This window comes from Triturus cristatus, chromosome 1_2 (genome assembly GCF_964204655.1).
Source record: "Triturus cristatus chromosome 1_2, aTriCri1.1, whole genome shotgun sequence".
In the NCBI taxonomy this organism is placed as follows: Eukaryota; Metazoa; Chordata; class Amphibia; order Caudata; family Salamandridae; genus Triturus; species Triturus cristatus.
This window is the reverse complement of record NC_140580.1, coordinates 293832197-293856379: the sequence shown is the minus strand read 5'-3', so window position 1 is coordinate 293856379 and position 24183 is coordinate 293832197. Positions and strand designations below refer to the sequence as shown.

Sequence of the window (24183 nt, the reverse complement as noted above, 5' to 3'; positions counted from 1 at the left end):
GCACAGCTGCGATATCTGGTTGAATGGAGCAGGTGGGAGTCCGACAAACACTGGCTCTTTCAAGACCAGGCAGTGGCGGGCCGCACCTTACAAGAGGTTCCATTCTTGCGCCGCGCGCATCGCCCCCCTAATCTTTACGCTTCTTTTGTCACGCGGGTCCCCCTGCGGGTGTGGGATGCAGTCTGTGAGGCTCGGGGCCTCACCACCTTTCCTTCGCCGCTCACGCCCATAGTGGGCAACCCGGACTTCTCCCCAGGGATGGAGCCGGGGGTTTTCTCCCACTGGGTGCAGGCAGGCTGCAGGGCACTTTTCCAGATCTATGGCCCGGAGGGAGTGGTTCCTTTTCAGCAACTCCGCCAGGAGTTTGGCCTGACGGAGCTGGACAGATTGCGCTACATGCAGGTTCGGCATTGGGCCCTCCAGCCCCAGGTGCGTGCCACCGCCGCCCGTCAAATTACACCGTATGAGAGGTGGCTGGCTACTCGGACCTCCGACGCCAAGCTAATTACCGATCTGTACAAGTACCTACAACCCCCGCCGTTTCACTATTACAACCCGGGGAGGGAGCGCTAGCACAGGGAATTGGGTAGGACACTCAGCCACAAGGAATGGGACAAAATTGCGTATCGGGCGCGGCACTCTGCATACCACACGGGCCTTACGGAGACCTTTACTAAGGTGTCCACATATTGGTACTACACCCCGGAGAGACTGTATGAAATGCATAAACACACTGACAAGGGGTGCTGGCGGGGCTGCGGGCAGGAAGGTACCCTCTCACACATTCTTTGGGATTGCCCAGTGCTGACCGCCTACTGGAAGGAAGTTTTGGACGAGGTGGATAAGCACTTTGGGATAGAGCTGCCGCGCCTCCCGGCGTATGTCCTGCTGGGCCTCCCCAATGACCTAATGTACCCACTGAAGTCCCGCAGGGGTAGGCAGATCGCGATTGCGCTGGGGTCTGCGGTTCAGAACATTCTTATCCACTGGCGTACCGCCACCGTCCCCTCCATCACGGGTTGGTTGCATAGGCTTTGGCATGTGCTGGGGATGGAGAAGCTGTCGCTTACGGTTGCTGGGGAGATAGACCAATTCGAAGAGCTGTGGCAACCCTTTCTAGCGCTGCTGTCCACTGAATTCCGGGAGCTCACCTGCCCGAGGTATCTTAGGCTTCTTAGGTTGACGCCGCCTGTGACCCCAGCGGACTAGTTCACATGTGAGACGGGGGCCTCCCGGGGGGTGGGGGGGGGGGGTGCGGGGCTTCTTGGTGAGGATTAATCTGGTGCGGGACCATAGGACGGGGGGAGTGGGGTGTTGTTTTTCGTTACTGGGGGGATGGGGGATGGGGAGGGGGGGATTGTGCTTTGTTGAGTTGCTGCTGACTTTCATTGCTTAGATTTGGGGTGTCGGATATGCATGCGGGGATTCCACAGATTGCATTTCTAGCCTTGCATTTACTGTGTTTTTCCCCTGGCCCACCGAGCTATCCATTGCCAACCCTCTGGAGTTGCACCCTTTTTCTTTGATTGTATTCTATGTATCCTACCCTCCTATCCCCCTCCCTCATGGTTTGTTTTGTTTCAATAAAAACGTTTTAAACATAAAACTGTAGCCACTTTTCTTAGCATGTGCAAAGGAGGATCTTGCCTCCGTAGCAAGTCCAGGGGAGAAAGCAACCCTGAAGCTGGTGATGAATTCTGGCCCCTAACCTCTCCCAGAGCAGACAACCAGCTCTCCTCCATCTGAGGCACATTAATGTCAGAAATGGGCTAAAAGGGCCCTGCCTCGATTGACACAGGTTGTCTTTCCACAATCTCTTTCTGAGAAGGAATCAAAACCTTCATATTCCCCTCAGTCTGAATAGTCGACTCCGCATCCAACATCGTACAACACCTACATGCAGGAGGAGAAGCAACTTTGGCCAACGTGTCGGAGTTGGGTGATTGAAGTCTGGTGTCGTAGGTCGAGATACCAAAGAACTGTGGACCTGCGACAAAGCGGTGCCAGCCGACGTAGACTGGCGCGACTCCTCGACTCCCAACGGCTTAACCATCAAACTCTCCAACGGAGTCCGACTCACCTCCTTGGGGCTTAAAGGAGTTCCAGAGGGAGATGGGGTACCAAAGATGAGGAGCAAGGAATTATAATATTCCCCCATCCAAGCCATCGACGCCGTGGGTCCCGGAAACTTGGGAGGACGCGGTGCGGAGTCACATATGGCCTCCTCAACCGTCGAACGGGAGGAGCCATAGGAGAGGGGGTCTTCTTGCTGTGAAGTCTGAGTATGCCACAACTTCATAAACACACTGAGAGGGGGGGACCAGAAGCAGGAGTTAAGAAGGAGGTCCTGTACCAGCGCTCCTAAGTTAGCTAAATACACAAAATGGTACCAGTTCCTATGGTGGGCAGTCCCAAAGTGGTGAACTGCTGGGGGGTTGGGAAAATAATGGTGATTGTGAAGGTTCGCGGTGATGTCTAACGTGTAGGCCAGATACTCCTGGGTGGATTTCCAAGTGCCCTCACACACCCTTGCGGGTGCAAAGCATCATCATCGGGCGTTGCTCCTCGTGGGGGTGGCGCTGCAGTCCCTCACGGGCCCTTCAGGAGGGCTCTCTGTCGGAGATCTTTTTACTGGAGTAGCCGTAGTTGTGCGTGCGGGTGTGTGGGGATGGTGGGTGGTGTGGTGAGGCTAAAAAGACCTGTAGGAACCCCAAACGGTTTATTAATGGGTCCTGCGGGTCTGGTTAAAATCTAACGGGGAGTGGTGCCTAAATAGCACTCTAAAAAGGTAGGGGAAAGGTAGATAGTTCTGTTACTCTCGACCCGTATGTGATAAAGTTAGAGTGAGAGTGAGAACGTGAGGTGGGTGGTCAACATGTTTCGCGCTTCCCAGCGGTCCCTAACGGATCCGTAGCGCTTCGTCAGGACCAAAAGGAAAGTGGTAACAAAATTTGATATAGGTCAGAATGTATCCTATATGTCCATAGTATAGGGATCACGTTTTATTCGAGTCCCTATGAGCGAACCTAAAAGGAAAGGGAGGAGAAAAAGGGGACAGGGAGACAAAAAAGGGGAGGCAAAATGAAGTGGTCAACAACATCTCCAGGGGGCGTAATACATGTCCCTGGTATCAAAACGAGTCGGTGCGGAGAAATACTCGCATCATGGTTGTGCCACATGCCAGGGGAGGGGGGCGGGTGCAAGAAAGACTAGTGGTTCTATCAACTCTGTCGGTATACGGGTCACGCAAGATAAATCAGTGCGGGACACATGCATAGTAGACAGCTCCACAGTGTAAAGTTCATGCAGGGTATCAGGGGGCATAACTGCATCCGTTGAGCTGGTGTCTCAAAGTTGACTAGTGACCAGTGAGACTACTTCTTGACGACATGCCTCGTGGTCTGCCCTAGTACATGGTGAGTCATGCAGGGTTTCAGATTGAGGTATGATAGGATCGGTATCTGAAAAATGACTTTGTGTCGAGTGTGATAGCTTATTAACGACATGTCTAGAGGTCTATCTGGTGAGTGAGGATAACGGAGCCGGTGAAATTATTCAGCAGAATCCCGTGATCACGACTATTCTACATAGTGGTGGTGTGGCAATATACTGTTTATAGACAAACTGGTAAACCTACCCAATGTTTAATGGGTCCAGGCTATACCGGATAAGGATCGGCTGGGGCGGAGGGCGCCAGCTAAAAAAGACAACCAGCGTAGTTTTACAATAAACACTTCAAGGGGAGCGGGAAATTGTTAAAAACGCCAGTAAGGCTAATCTTGGTAGAGTAGAGATAACACAAACAAACAAATAGTAAACCAGGCCAGTTGGGCTAACTGGGCAGAGTAAGGATAATTCAAACAAGACTAATAAAGTGGCTGCAAACAGGTACTTACTCACGCCCCGGGTATTCTGCTCTGAACACCTACGTGCCTCCAGGATCGCCGGTAGTTGACACGGTTTTGGAGGCACTATTTATGTCCAAAGTTGATTGGGTGTTCAACCCGGAACAGCTGCGAGTGTCGTGGAAACAGAGGCGGGACTGTGTTTCACGAAGTTGTGGATGGTGGCCATGTTTGAATGGTCTAGAAGTGTCAAGGAGTAAGAGTCTCCGTATCGACGATTTAGAAGGGGGGAACACATGAGTGTGTCTCGAGGGTGTGCGTGGCGTATGGACCCAAAAATAAAAAATATAAAATATAAAATAATAATAAAAGTGCCTCAGGGTCACGCAGTGAGTTGGTTGACTGGTAGCACCTCTAGCTACTGTGGTTAGCACGTCGGCCATATTTGAACGGGTCTGGAAGATATCCCAAAGTGTGTATATTATTGAAAGATTGCATGGTCTGGATACAGGCACATGGGTTGGTACAATTGTGTCCGTTCCAAATTAACGTGTCATCGTAAGGGTGTCTCTGTGTCAAAGATCTTAGAAGACATGTGTGGACATGGTGATGCATAAATACAGCAACCGTGTGGTGGTCCCAAAAGCCGGGCAGTAGAGTGAGGTACTATCATCCCATACACTTCTGGGATGGGAGCGTCGGCCCTGGTGGGTACGGGACACTGTTCATGTGTGTGTGTGTCAGCAGAATGGCTGGATAAGTTAGGTCATACATAGATATGGTGGTGTCTGAGTGTGATTGACCTGAGAGGTACAAGTGATCTGACACTCAGTGCTGGAGGTGGGGATACACAATTAATAAGGGTCCGTAGACTACAGATATCTGTGCACAAAAAATCTCATGTGTCCATACAATTAAAAGCTGTAGTAATCTAATTGTAAACGGGAAGAGACCCGCTGTTATCGTCAGGAGATAGAAACACATATAGTGACTGTCCGTTGGGTACAGGTGTCAGTACACAAACCCTCTCAAGTGTCCATACATTAAACTGCAGTAATCTAGATCCAAATGATTAGAGGACCGCAATAGTAGTCTGGAGATGGAACACAGGGATGGAGCTACAGTCAAAGCAGGTAGGTGTCAGGTCTGCAGTGGGTGGTGGAGTAAGGTTATGATAGCTGGTATTATGGATTGAGAGAACTCCATGGGATGTCGTCGTTGAGACCTGTGACATCAGTGCGGAGTCTGAAGACCCAGCGTTGTTCTGTTATGAACAGGTTGGTTGGTGTCCATGAGGGATTGTGGTCAATCACAGTCCATTTGAGACTGTCAGGGGAATGGTTGTGTTCCAGGAAATGATTCTGCAGTTTAGTCTGTGTTTTCTTGCACCGTATTGTACTCTTATGTTCTCCGATGCGGGTTTTGACAGGTCTTGTTGTCATGCCTATGTATCGGAGTCCGCACGGGCAAGTAATCAGATAAATGCAGTTTTTAGTATTGCAGTTGGTGTGGTGTCTTAATTGCCAAGGTCTGGGAAGTCCCAGATCCAGCTCTTTCACAGGTTTTGTCTGGTGGCAGGTAGTACAAGAACCACATGGGAAATGGCCTACAACCGGGGGTAGTGCCCACAGGGTTTCTCGTGGTTTCCTGTTCTTTCTGGGGCGGGTATGCACCAGGATACCTCTTAGGTTCTGAGTGCGTTTGAACGAAAAGAGGGGGCAGGGACCGGGGTCAAAGGAACCAGTTTTGAGTATTTTCCAATGACGTTTCACTATCCTCTGGATGTTGTTTGAGAGAGGGGTGAAAGATGTCACACATGTCAGTGCCGTGTTCTCTGATTTGGTCCTTGTTTCTAAAAGTGCATCACGGTTGTTATTCCTAGCCCTTTTGTGAGCTGTTTTAATGATGCTGGTGGGATATTTCCTGGTTACAAGATTCTTTTTCAGGATGGCAGCTTGAGCTTCGAACTCATTGAGGGTGTTACAGTTCCTTCTCAATCTGAGGAACTGTCCTACTGGGAGGTTGTCCCTCAAAGCTTTCGGGTGGTGGCTCTGATAAAGTAGGAGGCTGTTCCTATCAGATGGTTTCTTGTAGTTCGTGGTTAGTAAGCAGCCATCTTTCAAGGATATAGAGAGATCCAGGAAGGGGATCGACTCGTGAGAGTGGGTACCTGTGAATTTGAGGAAAGGGTCGATCGTATTCATCCATGCAAAAAAGGCAGCGCATTCGTCTGTACTCCCCCTCCAGAATACAAGGATGTCATCAATATATCGCCGCCAAAGAAGGATGTTGTCTTGGAAGGGGTTGGTAGGATTTTGAATTTTGTCTTCCTCCAGCTTGGCCATGTATAGACAGGCCAGGCTCGGCGCAAATGTGCTCCCCATGCATGTGCCCTGTATTTGATGGTACAGTTTGTTGTTGAACTCGAAAAAGTTTTCTTTAAGCGCGAGTTGGGCACATTCGCAGATGAACGGTATGGGAGTAGTATATGGCCATGGATCGAGAGAGTGTAGAGCATCTTCTAGGACCATCAGAGTGTCGTCCTGGGGTATATTGGTATATAATGCTACTACGTCTAGGGTAACCAGAAGATCGATCGTGTCAGGGGAACTGAACTGTTGTATCAGATTAAGTACTTCCATGGTATCTTTCAAATAGGTAGGGTTTTTTTCTACGAGAGGTCGTAGGAAGAAATCACAGAATTTACTTAGTGGTTCTAATACAGAATTGATCCCTGACACTATAGGGCGGCCCGGGGGGGGGTTGGTACCCTTGTGGATTTTGGGGAGACAGTAGAAGAATGGAGTGCGTGGATTGGTTTGATTGAGAAATGCAGCTTCATCATGTGAAATCCAATCTTCAGCTTCGGCCTCAGTGGTGATGTTCTGTATTTTAGTCATCAGGCGTTTCGTCGGGTCCACGTTGATAGGTTGGTAATATTGTATGTCGGCGAGTTGGCGTTCGCATTCTGCTTCATAGACATCCTTGTCCATGATGACGATGGCTCCACCCTTGTCAGCAGGTTTTAGAATAATTGACTGGTCGTCTGTGAATTGGGACAGGGTGAGTCGTTCTATTTTTGAGAGGTTGTCAAAATGGTGGTTGGGGGTCGCGTCGGCGACATCTTTCAGGACCGCCTGTTCGAAGGTGAGAACCTCATTTGGTGTCATGGCCGATGTGGGGGTGAACTTAGATTTGTTCTTGAGTCCAGTCCCTACTATGGGAGTTTCCGGTTTCCCTTCGAAGAAAGCTTTTAGTCGGATCTTCCTGAAGAATTGGTTGAGTTCCTGGTGAAGTCTAAAGTCGTCCTCTCTTGGGGTGGGAACGAAACCAAGGCCCTTGTCCAAGATTCTTTGTTCGTCCATTGTCAGAATTTTGGTGGACAGGTTGACTACGAGGGTTTGGGTGTTCTGCTCCTCAGGGTCATCTGTTCTTGGTCTTTCCAATGTACGTTCCTTGGTCCTGTTCTTCTTCTGCCTCTTCCTCTGCCCCTCCCTCTGTTTAGAAAAGGTGGGTTCTCGAATTGATGGTACTGAGGCACTAGTGAGTTAGGACCTAGGTGGGGGTTCCACACAGGTTGAGGGCCCATCCAGGGTCCCTGATACACGGGTGGTTGGTATGGGACACCCGGGAAGCCTTGGAATAGTGGGGGAGGTTGAGATGTATTTCTGTATCCTCCACGATATCTGGGTTTCCTGTTCTCATAGCTTGAATTGCTATTAGAGGAATTGGATCCTGATGAGTAGATGCTGCTGGCATCGTCCGATGTTTCAATAGTTTGAAAGACATAGTCTTCCTTAGTGTACGGGTAAACCTTCTCCTTGTCAAATCGTTTTACGTCCTTTTGAAGTTGGTTGATTTTCTGTTTTGTGAGATATTCCTTATGTTCGTTCATCTCTTGGTTAATCTCAGACAGGCGAGACTTAAATGTCGTGATAGAAATGCCTGTCTTTAATCTATTTTCAGAGAGAGTGATCTGTATCAGAAGTTCATCTGATAGGCGTTTGGCTGTGTTTATAATGAGTACCAGCCAGTCTCTGGTGCACTTCCATGAGATGCGAGACCATTCTCGTCTAAAGGTGAGATCTTCTAAAAAGATTCTTGGTGCCAGGGAAATAAGAAGACCATTAGGAGCGATGTTGGCTCTGAGATATTCGGTCATGATGGTGCCGTGCAGAGCGGTCTTAATCTGTAGTCTTCTCAAAGTTTGGAGAGATTTCCAATCGTCATCTCTACTCCCAGATGGGAGATTACCATCTTCTGCTAGTAAAGAGGGTGCCCTCAAAATTTCTGCTACTGTTTCGTCATCGAAACAGAGACCTGGGTCTTCCATGGTAGAGAGTGATAGGTGAGGTCAGTCTTGCGTGGAGGGGGGTAGGTGTAGACAAGGATAGGAGGTCAGAAAAAGATAGTAGGGGAAATCCCACGGCAACTGCCTTTGACCCCGGTCCCTGCCCCCTCTTTTCGTTCAAACGCACTCAGAACCTAAGAGATATCCTGGTGCATACCCGCCCCAGAAAGAACAGGAAACCACGAGAAACCCTGTGGGCACTACCCCCGGTTGTAGGCCATTTCCCATGTGGTTCTTGTACTACCTGCCACCAGACAAAACCTGTGAAAGAGCTGGATCTGGGACTTCCCAGACCTTGGCAATTAAGACACCACACCAACTGCAATACTAAAAACTGCATTTATCTGATTACTTGCCCGTGCGGACTCCGATACATAGGCATGACAACAAGACCTGTCAAAACCCGCATCGGAGAACATAAGAGTACAATACGGTGCAAGAAAACACAGACTAAACTGCAGAATCATTTCCTGGAACACAACCATTCCCCTGACAGTCTCAAATGGACTGTGATTGACCACAATCCCTCATGGACACCAACCAACCTGTTCATAACAGAACAACGCTGGGTCTTCAGACTCCGCACTGATGTCACAGGTCTCAACGACGACATCCCATGGAGTTCTCTCAATCCATAATACCAGCTATCATAACCTTACTCCACCACCCACTGCAGACCTGACACCTACCTGCTTTGACTGTAGCTCCATCCCTGTGTTCCATCTCCAGACTACTATTGCGGTCCTCTAATCATTTGGATCTAGATTACTGCAGTTTAATGTATGGACACTTGAGAGGGTTTGTGTACTGACACCTGTACCCAACGGACAGTCACTATATGTGTTTCTATCTCCTGACGATAACAGCGGGTCTCTTCCCGTTTACAATTAGATTACTACAGCTTTTAATTGTATGGACACATGAGATTTTTTGTGCACAGATATCTGTAGTCTACGGACCCTTATTAATTGTGTATCCCCACCTCCAGCACTGAGTGTCAGATCACTTGTACCTCTCAGGTCAATCACACTCAGACACCACCATATCTATGTATGACCTAACTTATCCAGCCATTCTGCTGACACACACACACATGAACAGTGTCCCGTACCCACCAGGGCCGACGCTCCCATCCCAGAAGTGTATGGGATGATAGTACCTCACTCTACTGCCCGGCTTTTGGGACCACCACACGGTTGCTGTATTTATGCATCACCATGTCCACACATGTCTTCTAAGATCTTTGACACAGAGACACCCTTACGATGACACGTTAATTTGGAACGGACACAATTGTACCAACCCATGTGCCTGTATCCAGACCATGCAATCTTTCAATAATATACACACTTTGGGATATCTTCCAGACCCGTTCCAATATGGCCGACGTGCTAACCACAGTAGCTAGAGGTGCTACCAGTCAACCAACTCACTGCGTGACCCTGAGGCACTTTTATTATTATTTTATATTTTATATTTTTTATTTTTGGGTCCATACGCCACGCACACCTTCGAGACACACTCATGTGTTCCCCCCTTCTAAATCGTCGATACGGAGACTCTTACTCCTTGACACTTCTAGACCATTCAAACATGGCCGCCATCCACAACTTCGTGAAACACAGTCCCGCCTCTGTTTCCACGACACTCGCAGCTGTTCCGGGTTGAACACCCAATCAACTTTGGACATAAATAGTGCCTCCAAAACCGTGTCAACTACCGGCGATCCTGGAGGCACGTAGGTGTTCAGAGCAGAATACCCGGGGCGTGAGTAAGTACCTGTTTGCAGCCACTTTATTAGTCTTGTTTGAATTATCCTTACTCTGCCCAGTTAGCCCAACTGGCCTGGTTTACTATTTGTTTGTTTGTGTTATCTCTACTCTACCAAGATTAGCCTTACTGGCGTTTTTAACAATTTCCCGCTCCCCTTGAAGTGTTTATTGTAAAACTACGCTGGTTGTCTTTTTTAGCTGGCGCCCTCCGCCCCAGCCGATCCTTATCCGGTATAGCCTGGACCCATTAAACATTGGGTAGGTTTACCAGTTTGTCTATAAACAGTATATTGCCACACCACCACTATGTAGAATAGTCGTGATCACGGGATTCTGCTGAATAATTTCACCGGCTCCGTTATCCTCACTCACCAGATAGACCTCTAGACATGTCGTTAATAAGCTATCACACTCGACACAAAGTCATTTTTCAGATACCGATCCTATCATACCTCAATCTGAAACCCTGCATGACTCACCATGTACTAGGGCAGACCACGAGGCATGTCGTCAAGAAGTAGTCTCACTGGTCACTAGTCAACTTTGAGACACCAGCTCAACGGATGCAGTTATGCCCCCTGATACCCTGCATGAACTTTACACTGTGGAGCTGTCTACTATGCATGTGTCCCGCACTGATTTATCTTGCGTGACCCGTATACCGACAGAGTTGATAGAACCACTAGTCTTTCTTGCACCCGCCCCCCTCCCCTGGCATGTGGCACAACCATGATGCGGGTATTTCTCCGCACCGACTCGTTTTGATACCAGGGACATGTATTACGCCCCCTGGAGATGTTGTTGACCACTTCATTTTGCCTCCCCTTTTTTGTCTCCCTGTCCCCTTTTTCTCCTCCCTTTCCTTTTAGGTTCGCTCATAGGGACTCGAATAAAACGTGATCCCTATACTATGGACATATAGGATACATTCTGACCTATATCAAATTTTGTTACCACTTTCCTTTTGGTCCTGACGAAGCGCTACGGATCCGTTAGGGACCGCTGGGAAGCGCGAAACATGTTGACCACCCACCTCACGTTCTCACTCTCACTCTAACTTTATCACATACGGGTCGAGAGTAACAGAACTATCTACCTTTCCCCTACCTTTTTAGAGTGCTATTTAGGCACCACTCCCCGTTAGATTTTAACCAGACCCGCAGGACCCATTAATAAACCGTTTGGGGTTCCTACAGGTCTTTTTAGCCTCACCACACCACCCACCATCCCCACACACCCGCACGCACAACTACGGCTACTCCAGTAAAAAGATCACCGACAGAGAGCCCTCCTGAAGGGCCCGTGAGGGACTGCAGCGCCACCCCCACGAGGAGCAACGCCCGATGATGATGCTTTGCACCCGCAAGGGTGTGTGAGGGCACTTGGAAATCCACCCAGGAGTATCTGGCCTACACGTTAGACATCACCGCGAACCTTCACAATCACCATTATTTTCCCAACCCCCCAGCAGTTCACCACTTTGGGACTGCCCACCATAGGAACTGGTACCATTTTGTGTAATTATGCCACAACTTCACCCACTTGTCTTTTGTCTTCCATGAAGAACGACGTCCTCCAGAACAGCTTCGGCTCCTAGATCGACCTCGCAAATGCTCTTCCCGAGACAATAAAGACCGCGGCCAGGAAGCCTCTGGAGATCGCGACACATGCGCCGCTATCAACTTCAAACGCTGCTCCTTTAACGACTTCGGATTTAGTTTCTGCCGGAGCCACAATCCTCAGCGTCGTGGTGCTCGCCTAAACACCACATACAAATCGTATGTAATATATGCGGGTCAGTCAACGAAATAAGTCGACTACAAGACCCACAAGGTTTGAAACCTGTAGACATTAGACCAAGACACACTGTTTCACTGACACAAAGATCCGAAGCAGGTCAAAAATCCACCCAAGAACGCTTCTCCTGATCCGCATTACAGCTCAGAAAAGAAGAAACAGACGTCTGCGCACTGGAGGGGACTTATAAGGCTCAACTGACGTCATGACCGGAGTCCACATTGTCATCACAGAGCCATACGTCGCCGTCCCCTGGTGTGGAGAGGTACTGCTGAAAAATTTCCAGATCCAGACTGGCACTTGGGGAGAATTCAAAAGTTAAGGAATCTGCGGCTAGATGTCTCTATCAGATGTGGCACAGTGGAATGTCACCAGCTACAACATCAATGTTTTAATTTGTCAAGTCTTCCACAACATATGTAGCGCCAGGAACCCCCAAGTACAGGTGTTATGAGCAGTGCAGGGCAAGCAGGTCCCTAGCTTACTGTAACAGACCAATGTCAGTGTTTTGGAATGCATCAATGACCTTTTAAAGGGACTCTTGGGGAGGAATAAATAATAATACCTTTTATTTCATGGGATTATTTTAGTGAATAGATATATCAATGTATCAACACCAAAGTTTCTATGCCTGTCAGTTTTTGCTTTCCAAAACACCTCCAATCTTACAAATGTGGGGTTCATAAAAAACAATATAGCTCAGCAAGTAAAGGGGTGGCTGCTGTCATCTAATGTGATCAGCAGGTTACAAGCTAAAATCCTGACAATAATAACTCAGCTCCTTATCTTTCCAAATTAGTAAAATGACCACTATTAGACTTAGCAAAAGTAACACCTGAAATTCAAAGTAGTTCTAAATGTCACAGAGCCAGATTAAAAACATTCTATTTTATTCAATCGACTGTGGCTCTGCCTCAGCTGCAGGGCGCTAATATTTCCTTAAGAGTTCCGGGTGAAAAAATAGTTCAGATGATGCAATCTTACTTGAGAGCAAGGTACATTTACAATAATTATATGATGGCATATTGGAAGAAAAGTAGCCTTGATTCATGGGCTCGAACACAACAAGCAAAGATGAGGCAATGCTTGGAAAATAATGATGTCCTTACACCCTCAATTAACAATATCCATCGTAGAGGGTGCTCGGCAAGCTAAGATAAGTAACATGGTTTCTGCAGACAGACATGGAAAATAAGAATACAATAAAATGAATAGTCTCATTACATAGGATTACATTCCAGTGGACTCACCCAAAATTCTTTCTAAGGCATCAGTGAAAGCATCCACATCAAATGTTACCGGAGCTTCGGGTGTAATCCTAAACATTTGTAAAATCACAAGAAAAAATCAAAATTAATTGTTCAATCCATCGTAACATATGCACATTAATACCTGTGCAGAACAGCAAATATGGATCTATAACCTGCCAAGGGTTTTCTGAAAAGTGTAGTCATTTCCCCACTTACTGCCATTTCATGCCATTCTTTCTATAGAACAGCAGAGTTCTCAGAGTGGTCAGGGCCAAAGACTAACTCAGCCACACACAAAGAGACAAAATTACATATGCCCAGTTAAAACAATACAACATCGTCCTGAGGAAACAAATTGGTAGTGTTGAAAATTATACGTGTTCCACTAACATTTTCATTTACCATTGGCAATAGATGAATGGGGTTGTAGGAAATTGGGTTACTGGTTGAGGGGGGTGAAACACAAGCAAAACCCTAATTAACTAGGAATAAATTGATAACACAACACAAGAAAAATCCCACAACTATTTAGAAAATGTAACATTTAATAAATGATTTGACACCAAAATGATAAAAATACAATTAGTAAAACCGGAGATATGCAATTTAAAAGATTTAAGCAAAAAATTCGCTAACTGTGGTTATCTGGTCACGCCAGACCAGGACAAAGTCATAAGTTCGGGGTGACTGCGATAGAGCGTGGGTCGGATGTAGGGACCAAGTTGGGCCAGCTGAAAAAAAGCACCTTAAATCCTGTTTGCGCAGCGTTGCAAGATCCAGCGTTGAGGCTGTGTAAGCAATTCTGGGAAGATGTGGGGCAACAATGCGAGGTCCTGCCTCGAGAATACATCATGCAGTGGTGGTTCCAATACAAAGCTTAATAGAGATGAAACGCAGTGCATCAGTTCTACCCAGACCAAAGCTGGACTGGCATTGCACCTTCAGGCTCACTCTCAAGAGTCCAGGACTGGAGTAGCACCACATGGGGGACAAGACTGACAGCAGGCAAAGTCCAGGTGCAGGGTTCAAGGTGGTTGGAGCCTTTTCTGTCCCTAAGGTTCTGTTCAGAAGGCAGTCCTGTAGTCACTCTGGTAGTCTGGGGGGAAAAATGCAGGTTCAGTCCTCGGGCAGCAGAGTACCAGTTCTTCTTGCAGCAGAGAAGCATGTAGTCCTTCTACGTCTTCCAAATTTCCAAATATGTACTGAAGAGTTGGGTCTGGAGCCCACTATTTATACTTGCTGAAAGCTTTGAAGTAGGAGAAATTCTAGAGGGTACCATCCCCAAAGATGATTGCAATTTCCTGCCTCCCTGCCCTGGCCCCAGTTTGTTTAGTGGCACAAAAACTAGCGTGAAACCCTTTGTGAGTGTGCTGAGGCAGAGTCTTTGTGATGTACAAGTGTGATAGGTGATAGCACTGCCGCTATCAAGTCAGAGATAGCTCACGTTACCAACACCTATTTTACCTATGTCTCCCTCTCTGGGAGCAATACACTAACACCAACTGCTAGCTACACCTATTTATGAGACACAGAGATAAAGGCTTCAGGCACCAAATGATTGGGACAGGAAAATGGCAACTTTGTAAAAGTAGCATTTTAAGAATTATGACTTAAAATCCAACTTTATAATTATAGAGGGTTTTAAAGTACAGTTCTTTAGACACCAAACTCAACATTCCTACCTGCAGGGGCAGAACTGAGATATGTATAAAAATGCTACTTTCATGGTTGGCACAATAAGTGCTGCAGGTCCACTAATAGCATTACATTTATGGGCCCTGGGTACATGCAGTACTACTTTACTAGGGGCTCACAAGAAAATTAAATGTGCAATTGGGTGTAAGCCATTGCTACCATATTTAAAGGTGAGAGAACAAGTACTTTATCACGGATTGGTAGTAATAATGTGCACAGAGTCCTATAAACCAACAAAATTGGGTTCTGAAAACAGTACGATGAAGGCTACAAGTTTGGGGATGAACCTGCAGTGAGGGCCAACTCCAACAGGGGTTTATCAGTCAGTCAGTCAAGCTTTTATTTCGGTAAAATACCATAAAAAGACATAAATAATTATATACAATAAAACATGATTAAATTAACAATGCATAGAGTGTAATCCAACAAAAGATAAAAATTTCATAAAAACAAATTGTTAAAACTAGATCCAAGGCCCACGGTGTTCTCACTACACCACAGCTTCTTGGAAGTAGCAACACTAGGAACGGGAGAGTTATGTAACAGATTGCAGTTTTTTAGACCGGGTAAACCACATAGAAAGAAGGTATTTGGCCGTCGCAAACACTATTAAAGGGGTAGTGTCATACTTCAGTATTCTAAACACCTCCTGATAGTCCCTAAAACCCTTGGACTTGCAGAGCTGAATAATCCACTTCTTCCTTGCCTTGTTATATAGAGGGCAAAAAAGAACAGCATGGAGCTCTGTTTCAAAAATATCAATGCATACAGGACACGTGTTTAAGGCATCAGATACATTAGACCATCTGCAGGTAAGAGCCCTCAATGGTAACGAACCGTGTCTAAACTGTATGTAGAGTTTCTTCGCCAAAGGGGGTTGGATAACATCCAAAAAAACTTCAAACTGAGGGCAAAACTTAATGTCCAAAAAGGTGTCGGTAAGCCTGCCCAGAGAGGAATGCAGTAAAATCTCCCTCCGATACAATTGTAGTGCCTCCCGCAGTGAATTCTTTGAAAGTGAGCGACTAGTCACTTCCGGCGCGGACCATAGGTCCCCCATCCCTATGGAGTAGCAAAGTTTCTTTACATAAGTTAACCAAGGGATTTTTTCCAGGTTCCCCCTTGACAGTACGTCACCAAGATCCTGCCTATAGCTTGCAAGCTCGGGAGTTGACCAGAGACGTCTCTAAAACATGAGTGGGCGGTTCAGGATAATCTCTTCTATAGGAACTAGACCTAAATCCCATCTCAACGGAATTAAAGGGGTACTTGCAGGTAGTTTTAGCAATCGCCTGATAAAGGAATTCTCAATTGACGTTAAGGTAGCACAGGTGCAATATCCCCAGAGTTCAGCGCTGTAAAGCGCACCCCCTCTTGCTTGGGATTTGTAAATTTCCATAGGGGGGCCCAGAGGTTTAGAAGAGGTGTTATTAAAAACCTTCAGGATACCCCCCGCTGATTGTGCTGGCTTGAGATTTGCCTTCGCCAAGTGAGACCCCCATTTCATTTTGTCGTTGAGGGTCACCCCCAAATATTCGAAGGTAGAGACCCTGTCCAATGCAACATTTCCCATCTTGGGGTGTGGGCAGTTGGTTGAATTAGAACTGAAGACCATACATTTTGTTTTAGATAGGTTCAGTTCCAGATCCCTTAATTTACAGAAGGAGCAAAAGGCCTCTAATGTGCGCTGGATGCCCATGTAAGATTTAGACAACAGGAGCGTATCATCCGCGAACATTAGGGCCGGTATCTTACGCCCCGCTAGAACAGGGGAATCCAAATTGGCGGCGCTCAAAAGATGCTCGATCAACCCATTGATAAAGAGGGAGAAGAGAGTGGGGGCCAGAACACAGCCCTGCCTCACACCCTTCTCAACCGGGAATGGCCCTGAGATCTCCCCACATCTCCCGAATCTCACCCTTGCATAAGTACCTTCGTGCAGACGTTTAAATAAATGACAAAGGTAGGGGGGAGCGCCCATCTCTAGTAATAAGACCCATAGTTTTTCCCTTTGGACCATATCGAATGCGGACCGCAGGTCCACAAAAATCAAATAAAGATTACCAGCGCCCATACAGACTGTTTTCCAATAGATCAACTGTAACCTAAACAATTGATCGATAGTGGAGACCTTTGCACGAAACCCCGCCTGGAGGGAGGTTAGAATTTGATGGTCCTCCATCCAGGTCTGCAGTCTTGTTAAAAGGACTCGGGCAAACAGCTTCTGTAAAACGTCGATCAAGCTTATAGGGCGATAGTTCGCTGGATCCAAAGGGGAAGATTTTTTATGGATGGGTATAATTTCTGCTCCCAGCCAAGTATCCGGGATCTCAAGGCCCTGCAGAATGGCATTAAAGTATACCCGGATGTAAGGGGCCCAGATTTTTAATTCACTTCTGTAAAGGTCACCAGGGATCCTATCGAGCCCCGGAGCTTTCCCGACTGAAAGGGTACAAAGGGCCAGCTCTATTTCAGGAAGGGAGAAGGATCGACTCACTAAATCTTCCTGTTACACTTGATTCATTTCAATAGCATTAGGGGGGGTTGCCAGGTCAACACCTCCCCTAGGATTACTAGAAGAGTAAAGGGGTTTAAAATGGGCAAGCCAAACCTCCTCACTGAGGTTAGGGATAATAGCAGGGCTGCATGCTGCCGTACCAGTTCGAACTAGGTTCCAAAAAGCCCTCGAATCACGATCAACTAATGCTTGCTTCATATTTTGGCACCTAAGGTCCTCCCACTCGGATTTTGCCTCCTTAATCAAATTTTTGTAAAAGGTCCTCGCAGCCTGGACACTAGACTGTGTGCCCGTTTTTACCTCTTTAATCAGGGCAGCCTTAGCCAGCCTACAGGAGCTATTATACCAGTGCTCAGGCCTAACAACCCTTGGCCTAGGGGCAGTAGAGGTGTAAAAAAAAACAACCAGGGCGCCGAGGAGTTCCTTGTGAATATTCTGTAAATCAGGGAAATAATTCGGCGGAATATCCCCATTGGGGCTCAAAAGGAGGGAAACCGCCTCCAGGGAACTGGTAACATTGCTATAAAGTACAGCAAGTTTTGGCTCATCAGTCACAACCCTAGCCCACCTAATCCGTCTGCCTCCTGCCACTAACACCAAGTTCTCACTATTTAGTGGTTTAAGGCCCCGTGGGACTCCACTGCCACCAATATTATTTACCAGTTCCAGTGACAGTAGGTTATGATCACTATCGACCCGCGGAGTAACAGAAAAGGCTGCTAAAAAGCCCCAAAATTCCACATTCACCAGGATGTAGTCGATAGTCGAACAACTCCCAGGTCTATTAAAGGTGAAAGACCCCGGTACGTCAGGACAGAGTCTACCATTGCAAGCCCTCAAGGAATGTGCAATGGCCAACTTGTTGATCTCAAGGGCTAGTGGAATCAGACGTTTAGCAGGATAGATAGTGGGCTCTGGAATTTTATAGTTATCGTCCTCATCACAAGTAGGAGAGGGGATCCCAGGGAGAGGTTCAAAGTGACAATTAAAATCTGCACCTATTAATTTGTGACACGCAGGGGGAAGGAAATGTAGTACATCATCTAAGGCGCCCAAGATCGACAAACCCAGCTGTACTGGATGGGGACGCAGGTAGACATTTAGTACTGCCAGCGAATAACCGGTAGAAAATGTGAGTAATAAACATAGGATATCTGGGGATTTTGAATCTATGAGTTTTACAGAGCAACCTAGATGAGTTGCAACCCAAACGACAAGGCCCCCTGAGGGTCTACCCCTTGCGCCTTGGGCCGCAGCAACAAAAAAAGAAGCATATCCCACCCTCGATGGAATATGCCGTAGCCATGTTTCTTGGAATAAACAGATATCATAATTGTCCATTAACTCTCCCCACTCAGGGTCGGAGAGTTTGGACTCAAATCCAGCCACATTCCAAGACCCTATTAAAGGTCTACGTGCAGGCATATAGAGGGAACAAGCCACCAGAGGAAAAGAAGAGGGGGAGCCCTGTGGAGCAATGTGCTCACAGGGGCCCAACTCAGGGCCCCCTTCCGTAAAGCAGTTATACAGAGGCGGGGAGGAGGAGGAAATAAGACCGCCCCCGTCACCAGGAACAGCCGAGGGGAGATCCATCCCCACATCATGCCCATCCCCACCCAAACTCCCCCCCGTATGCCTATGCCCTCCCATGTTATACCTCAGGGATGATGGTCAATCCACAAACCTGAGCATATCAAAACGGTTGGCAACCGGGACATTGAAGTAGGGATTATATGAGGCATGATAGAAGTTGGGAAGTTCCACATGGATCGGATCAGTAGAGGGATAGAAATACCCCAGATGACACGTGTCAATGGATCCTATTTTAAACTTCCCGCCCAAATCCAATATATGTCCGACTACTCTGGGGTCCCTAAAGTTGATCAGAACACAATCCCCACCAATATCCTTTGGTCGAGTCCCTAGCCAGGTAACCCTGCGAACAAAAAGAATCTCCCCTCTCCCAACTCCATTCTGAGGTCTATTTTTGGACAGCCAGTGGGTAACTTTATTTTTGAGTTCATAATAGGTCTCCCCCTTAGCATTAGTTAAAGGAGGAACACCTGTAAGCACAACCACATAGGGGGCTGCCTCGGGAGGGAGCTGAACGAGGGGAGAGGAATCGGCCAGGTTCCGGAGAGCTAAATTACCACCCGTATCAGAGGGAAGCCTACCCCCACCAGGGCTCCGAGGAATATGATCCTTATTACTGTGAGACTGGGGACCTGCTGATGAAACAGCGGGGACACGGGTGGTAGGCGGAGGCATGGGAAGACCAGCATCAAGGGAAGGAACAATAGGCAGCGCCGAGGGTAGCTGCGCTGAGACAGAAGGGGTAGGATAGGGGAAAGTAGACTGGCCTTGTGAAGAGACATTATTAGACGAGGCTAGGGTACCCACACCCTCCAGGCTACCTGGATTATGCAGAGGATCATGGTTTAACAGCTTTTTCCCACTACCTTTGGTGTTAATTAAAGATACCAACCTGTCGATTTTGGATGACAGGGTTTTTAAAAGAAGGTTTAGGGAGTGGTCTATATACGACTGCAGATCTATTACTAAATTAGAAGCCCAAACCGGTGGGTTAGTAAAGGAAGGGTGTTGGGCCGGGGCTGAAGAGGCAGACCCAGCTGCAAGGGGGGGGCGGGGTGTATGCTCCTTTTTTTGGATTTCGGCTTTTTATTTCTTGGCTTTACCTGCTTCTTGGGAGCCACTATAGAAACATATGATGATGATAGTGGACCAACTTCCGATTGCACAGACTCATCTAGAGTCGCCTGTGCACAAGGTAGCTGGGTAAAGGAGGGCAACTTAGAGGACATAGCTTCCAGGTCCACCTGATATGAAGACAGATCAGCCAGGCCATCAGAAGGGGGTGCCAAAGTGAATGCAGGGGTAACGGACAGCCGTCTTTCCGTATTTTCAATGGCTGTGGCGACCACCCCAATGGTTTTCTGCAGCATTTTGTCTATAGCTGTAAGACTTGGAAGCGGGGGATTTAAATTAGCGTGTTGTCTAGTCATTGGGCGACTCGATGAAGATTTAGACATTTTCCCCATAGTTCGGGTGCAGACTAACAGACTGGAGTAGTGCAAATAGAAACCCGTGTGCAACAATTGGCTAAAAACGAACAATGTCTAATAAAAGATAAAAAACTCTATGCGCAGCTTGAGACTGTAAACTACGTCTTAACACAAGAATAAAATAACCTGTAATGGTTAGAAGTCCACACTAGTCCAGTGTCCACGGCCGAAGAGATATGGCCCAGCCCGGCCTCCTTCGGCCCCGGACGGCCACAGACGGTCCCGCCCTTGTCCCGGCGCCACCCGCGATGCGGGGACAAGGAGCGTTAAGTAGCGCCTCCGGGCGCGCTGGCGTCGTGTTTCCGGCCCCAGAGGATCCCGGGAAATGTAGTCTTTAGTTTGCGCTCCCCCCACACAGCGGCCACCACAGCAGGCGACGGCGGGAGGGAGACGCGGCAGGCACAGGGAGCCCGAGAGTGTCAGCAACGCGCTCAGGTGAGTTTCACCAGCCTTCCACCTTCCACCATCTTTTTTGCTTCGTCCCCCCAAAACAGGGGTTTATAAGGGCTGCAATATTTAGATAAATCTTACAATAAAAATGTGTCATGCCTGAGTTAGGCCCCGTAGGAATTAGTGCCATTTTTACATGTGCACTGTCCTTTCCTAAAGTAGCTTTCTCTTTGCCACGTTAACCTTTGGCACACATTTGCCATTGTGACTCTTAGACTACTTTCTTGGAAACACTGGCTTTGCTGACACAGAATACTTTGTGAGCACACTATCACACTGCCTTGATATTAGACATTGCCCTCACGTGCGTGACACAAATGTGCTCTATTATTACGTCCATGTGGCGACGCAACTCTTTCTGAAATACAAACAATAGCAAGCCGATTACGATCTAGGCCCGGGAAGGATACCCTTTGCTATAAATACATTTTTGTTTCCTAACATAATCAAAGGAGACACTTCTGCCGACTTTGAGAGGTCCCTGCACGCCAAACCTTTTGCCTAGCAGCTGATAGACATCCCAGTGAGGGGTGTCCAGTTTGTGATCAAGAAAGGGTCTTGCACTCTTGCCCACCAAATAATGGGGTTGGATCATCCAGAAGAGGGCTTCTTGGAAAAACATACATCTGCACCCTAGACACGTAGGTTAGGGTTTAAAGTTTAGGAGTGCGCTACATAGTTATACTATTGTATATGTATGCATACATAAGTTGTGTAAACAAAATGGTCAAGCTATTCATTTTGTTCACCGTTCTGACATTCAGTATAACTTTTGTCTGCTTCTGTCTATCAATTATCACAGCCCATATAGTCTATGCAAGATCAACTCCAGTTCAATAAATATTAAAAAAGGCTCTTCTGTGTATTCTTTGTATAGTTCCCTTAGTGAAAGAGAGCATGAGCAGCTGAAGTCTGTCACCACGGTTCCTCAGGAAAACAGGGTTGTCATGTTCTGGGGTTGCCAGAACTGTTTGCTCCCTGTTTAGGTTTCGGTGGCAATGCGAGCTAGCTAGTCCAAGGGACAACATCTCCTGCGGGGTGCATGGAATTAGTCTGGTACCATCCTAAGTTTATGTTGCCCCCCCATCAAATGTGCAGTTCCTACTGATAGGTGGAAACTACACGACATGGCCCCGCCAACATTGGTTGGTTTCTAATAATGTATAAATCAACTGAGTAGCTCTAGCGTGCTTCCTCAGAGATCCCTATACACCCTCTAATCCGGAGACATCCTTGGTGATAGGGATACATCCTCCTTGGCTGAGTAGGTATATTTTACGTATTGGCCGCTGGTAAAATCAAGCTTGAAAGGATATTGTTCCAACTGTGTTAGCCAAATTCTGTAATACTTTGTTCACACAATATGGCACAAAATATATCAGAGAACTGGAGATACGCTGTTACTCAGAAATTACAACAACACAGCCTCACCTTAGACGGGGGGAGGTTACCTTTGTGGTAGAGGCACACAAGCATTTAAGACTGAGGTATTTTACTCCTGGGTTAAATTACCATCTGCGGGTGATGCTACATGGGTATTTCACATATATGATGTGAGAGAAACACCAAAAGCATACACTCCTTACGAGGAGATACAAATACCATTAACCTACTAAGGGTACATTAATTGATTTAAAGGCGCCCTTCCACATAATATACAAAATATAAGACTAGGCCCACTCAGCAACGAGGGGGCGGTATGGCCAGTCCTAGTCAGTTACACACCATGCCCAAATATTGATCATCTGACCGTAGGTCAGGTGAGAGGATTATACAATAATTTGGTAACAATATACAGAAATCTTACACAATACATGATACGAACACTAACACTTGCTCCAGCGAGGACTATTCCAGTGGTAGCTCCCACCAAAAGGGAAGAAATTCCATTTTGGAATGCTAAAAAAACAAATCCGCTTGAAGAAGTATTTCCCAATACGGGCCAGCAGGAAAAACATAGAATATTAACGATTTGCTTGCTGATGGGGATGGCTCCCCCAAAAGAAGATTGTGCAACTTGGGATATGGCATTTGCTGCGGTATATACCAGAACACATGGTATCCTTTAACTGTCAGTTTTACATGAAGTCCTGAACCAAGTGCAGAATGAGTATGGGGCAGCACCTGCACTGGACTTAGGGATGCAGCTGGTGGGCAACTTGGCCGCAGTTTCTGCCATAATTGTGAGTAACATTAAAGGAGAAGCAGCAGCGGTAGCTATACGCCAATGTCTAAGAGATTTGACTCCTGCCCAGCGGGAGCGTGAACTGCCTAAAATTATCTAATAAATCTATGCTACGCTAGGAAGGAGATAATTTGGGGGACAGACCAGGAAAACCACAAGTTAAGAGTAATTCTAAAAAGGATAACTCTAAGTAAGCTATAGATTCTCCCACAAAAAAGAAGTGGGATAGTAAGAAAAATACGGAAAAAACGAAATCACGGGGTGGGTCACCTTCACAGCAATCTACTGAAAAACAGTACAATCTACGCAACCGTGATAATGTTAAACAACCTGATAGGTCTCAGTATACGGATACACGTTCCTCTCTTTCCCTTCAGGATACACCAGATAGACGTTCATGGAGAGGAGGACAGTCAGAGTGGAAATTGGAAGAGCACAGACAGACTTAATCCTCCTGAGGCGGAATAGCCGGGAGACGCTTCACATTTTAAAATAATTGTATACCTGTATTCACTTGTGTTGTGTTTCGTTTTTAAAAAGCACTTCACTCGCGTTGACCCAGCACCTCGCACAGCTGATTGGTAGCTGTCGCGGAGGGAGGGACGCCCACCCTACAGGCCACGCCCCCTTCAACCTCTACAAAAGCGCGCGCTGATTGAAAGCGGCGCTCAGACAGACTTAATCCTCCTGAGGCGGAATAGCCGGGAGACGCTTCACATTTTAAAATAATTGTATACCTGTATTCACTTGTGTTGTGTTTCGTTTTTAAAAAGCACTTCACTCGCGTTGACCCAGCACCTCGCACAGCTGATTGGTAGCTGTCGCGGAGGGAGGGACGCCCACCCTACAGGCCACGCCCCCTTCAACCTCTACAAAAGCGCGCGCTGATTGAAAGCGGCGCTCAGACAGACTTAATCCTCCTGAGGCGGAATAGCCGGGAGACGCTTCACATTTTAAAATAATTGTATACCTGTATTCACTTGTGTTGTGTTTCGTTTTTAAAAAGCACTTCACTCGCGTTGACCCAGCACCTCGCACAGCTGATTGGTAGCTGTCGCGGAGGGAGGGACGCCCACCCTACAGGCCACGCCCCCTTCGACTCCTCCTCTCCTCTATAGATATGTGCAACCATAGGACGCGCAGCGGACGAGCGCAGCGGGCGCGCCGATTGCGCGCCGAAGGCGCGCTTAAGGCAAGCTCGTCTGCGCTCGTCCGCGCCCGGCCGGGCCCAGGGGCC

The 24183-nt window shown here is 47.3% G+C and overlaps 1 protein-coding gene across 6 annotated transcripts in view; it reads right to left on the bottom strand.

Annotated features, from left to right (window-relative positions):
- Positions 1-24183, bottom strand: part of ECD (ecdysoneless cell cycle regulator) — a 444921-nt gene that overhangs the window by 61153 nt on the left and 359585 nt on the right. For all 6 annotated transcript variants that reach the window (XM_085603785.1, XM_085603784.1, XM_085603781.1 and 3 more), the window contains one exon: positions 13016-13083. In XM_085603785.1, the coding sequence (XP_085459911.1) occupies positions 13016-13083 (68 nt within the window). The remainder of the gene's footprint in view (positions 1-13015; positions 13084-24183) is intronic.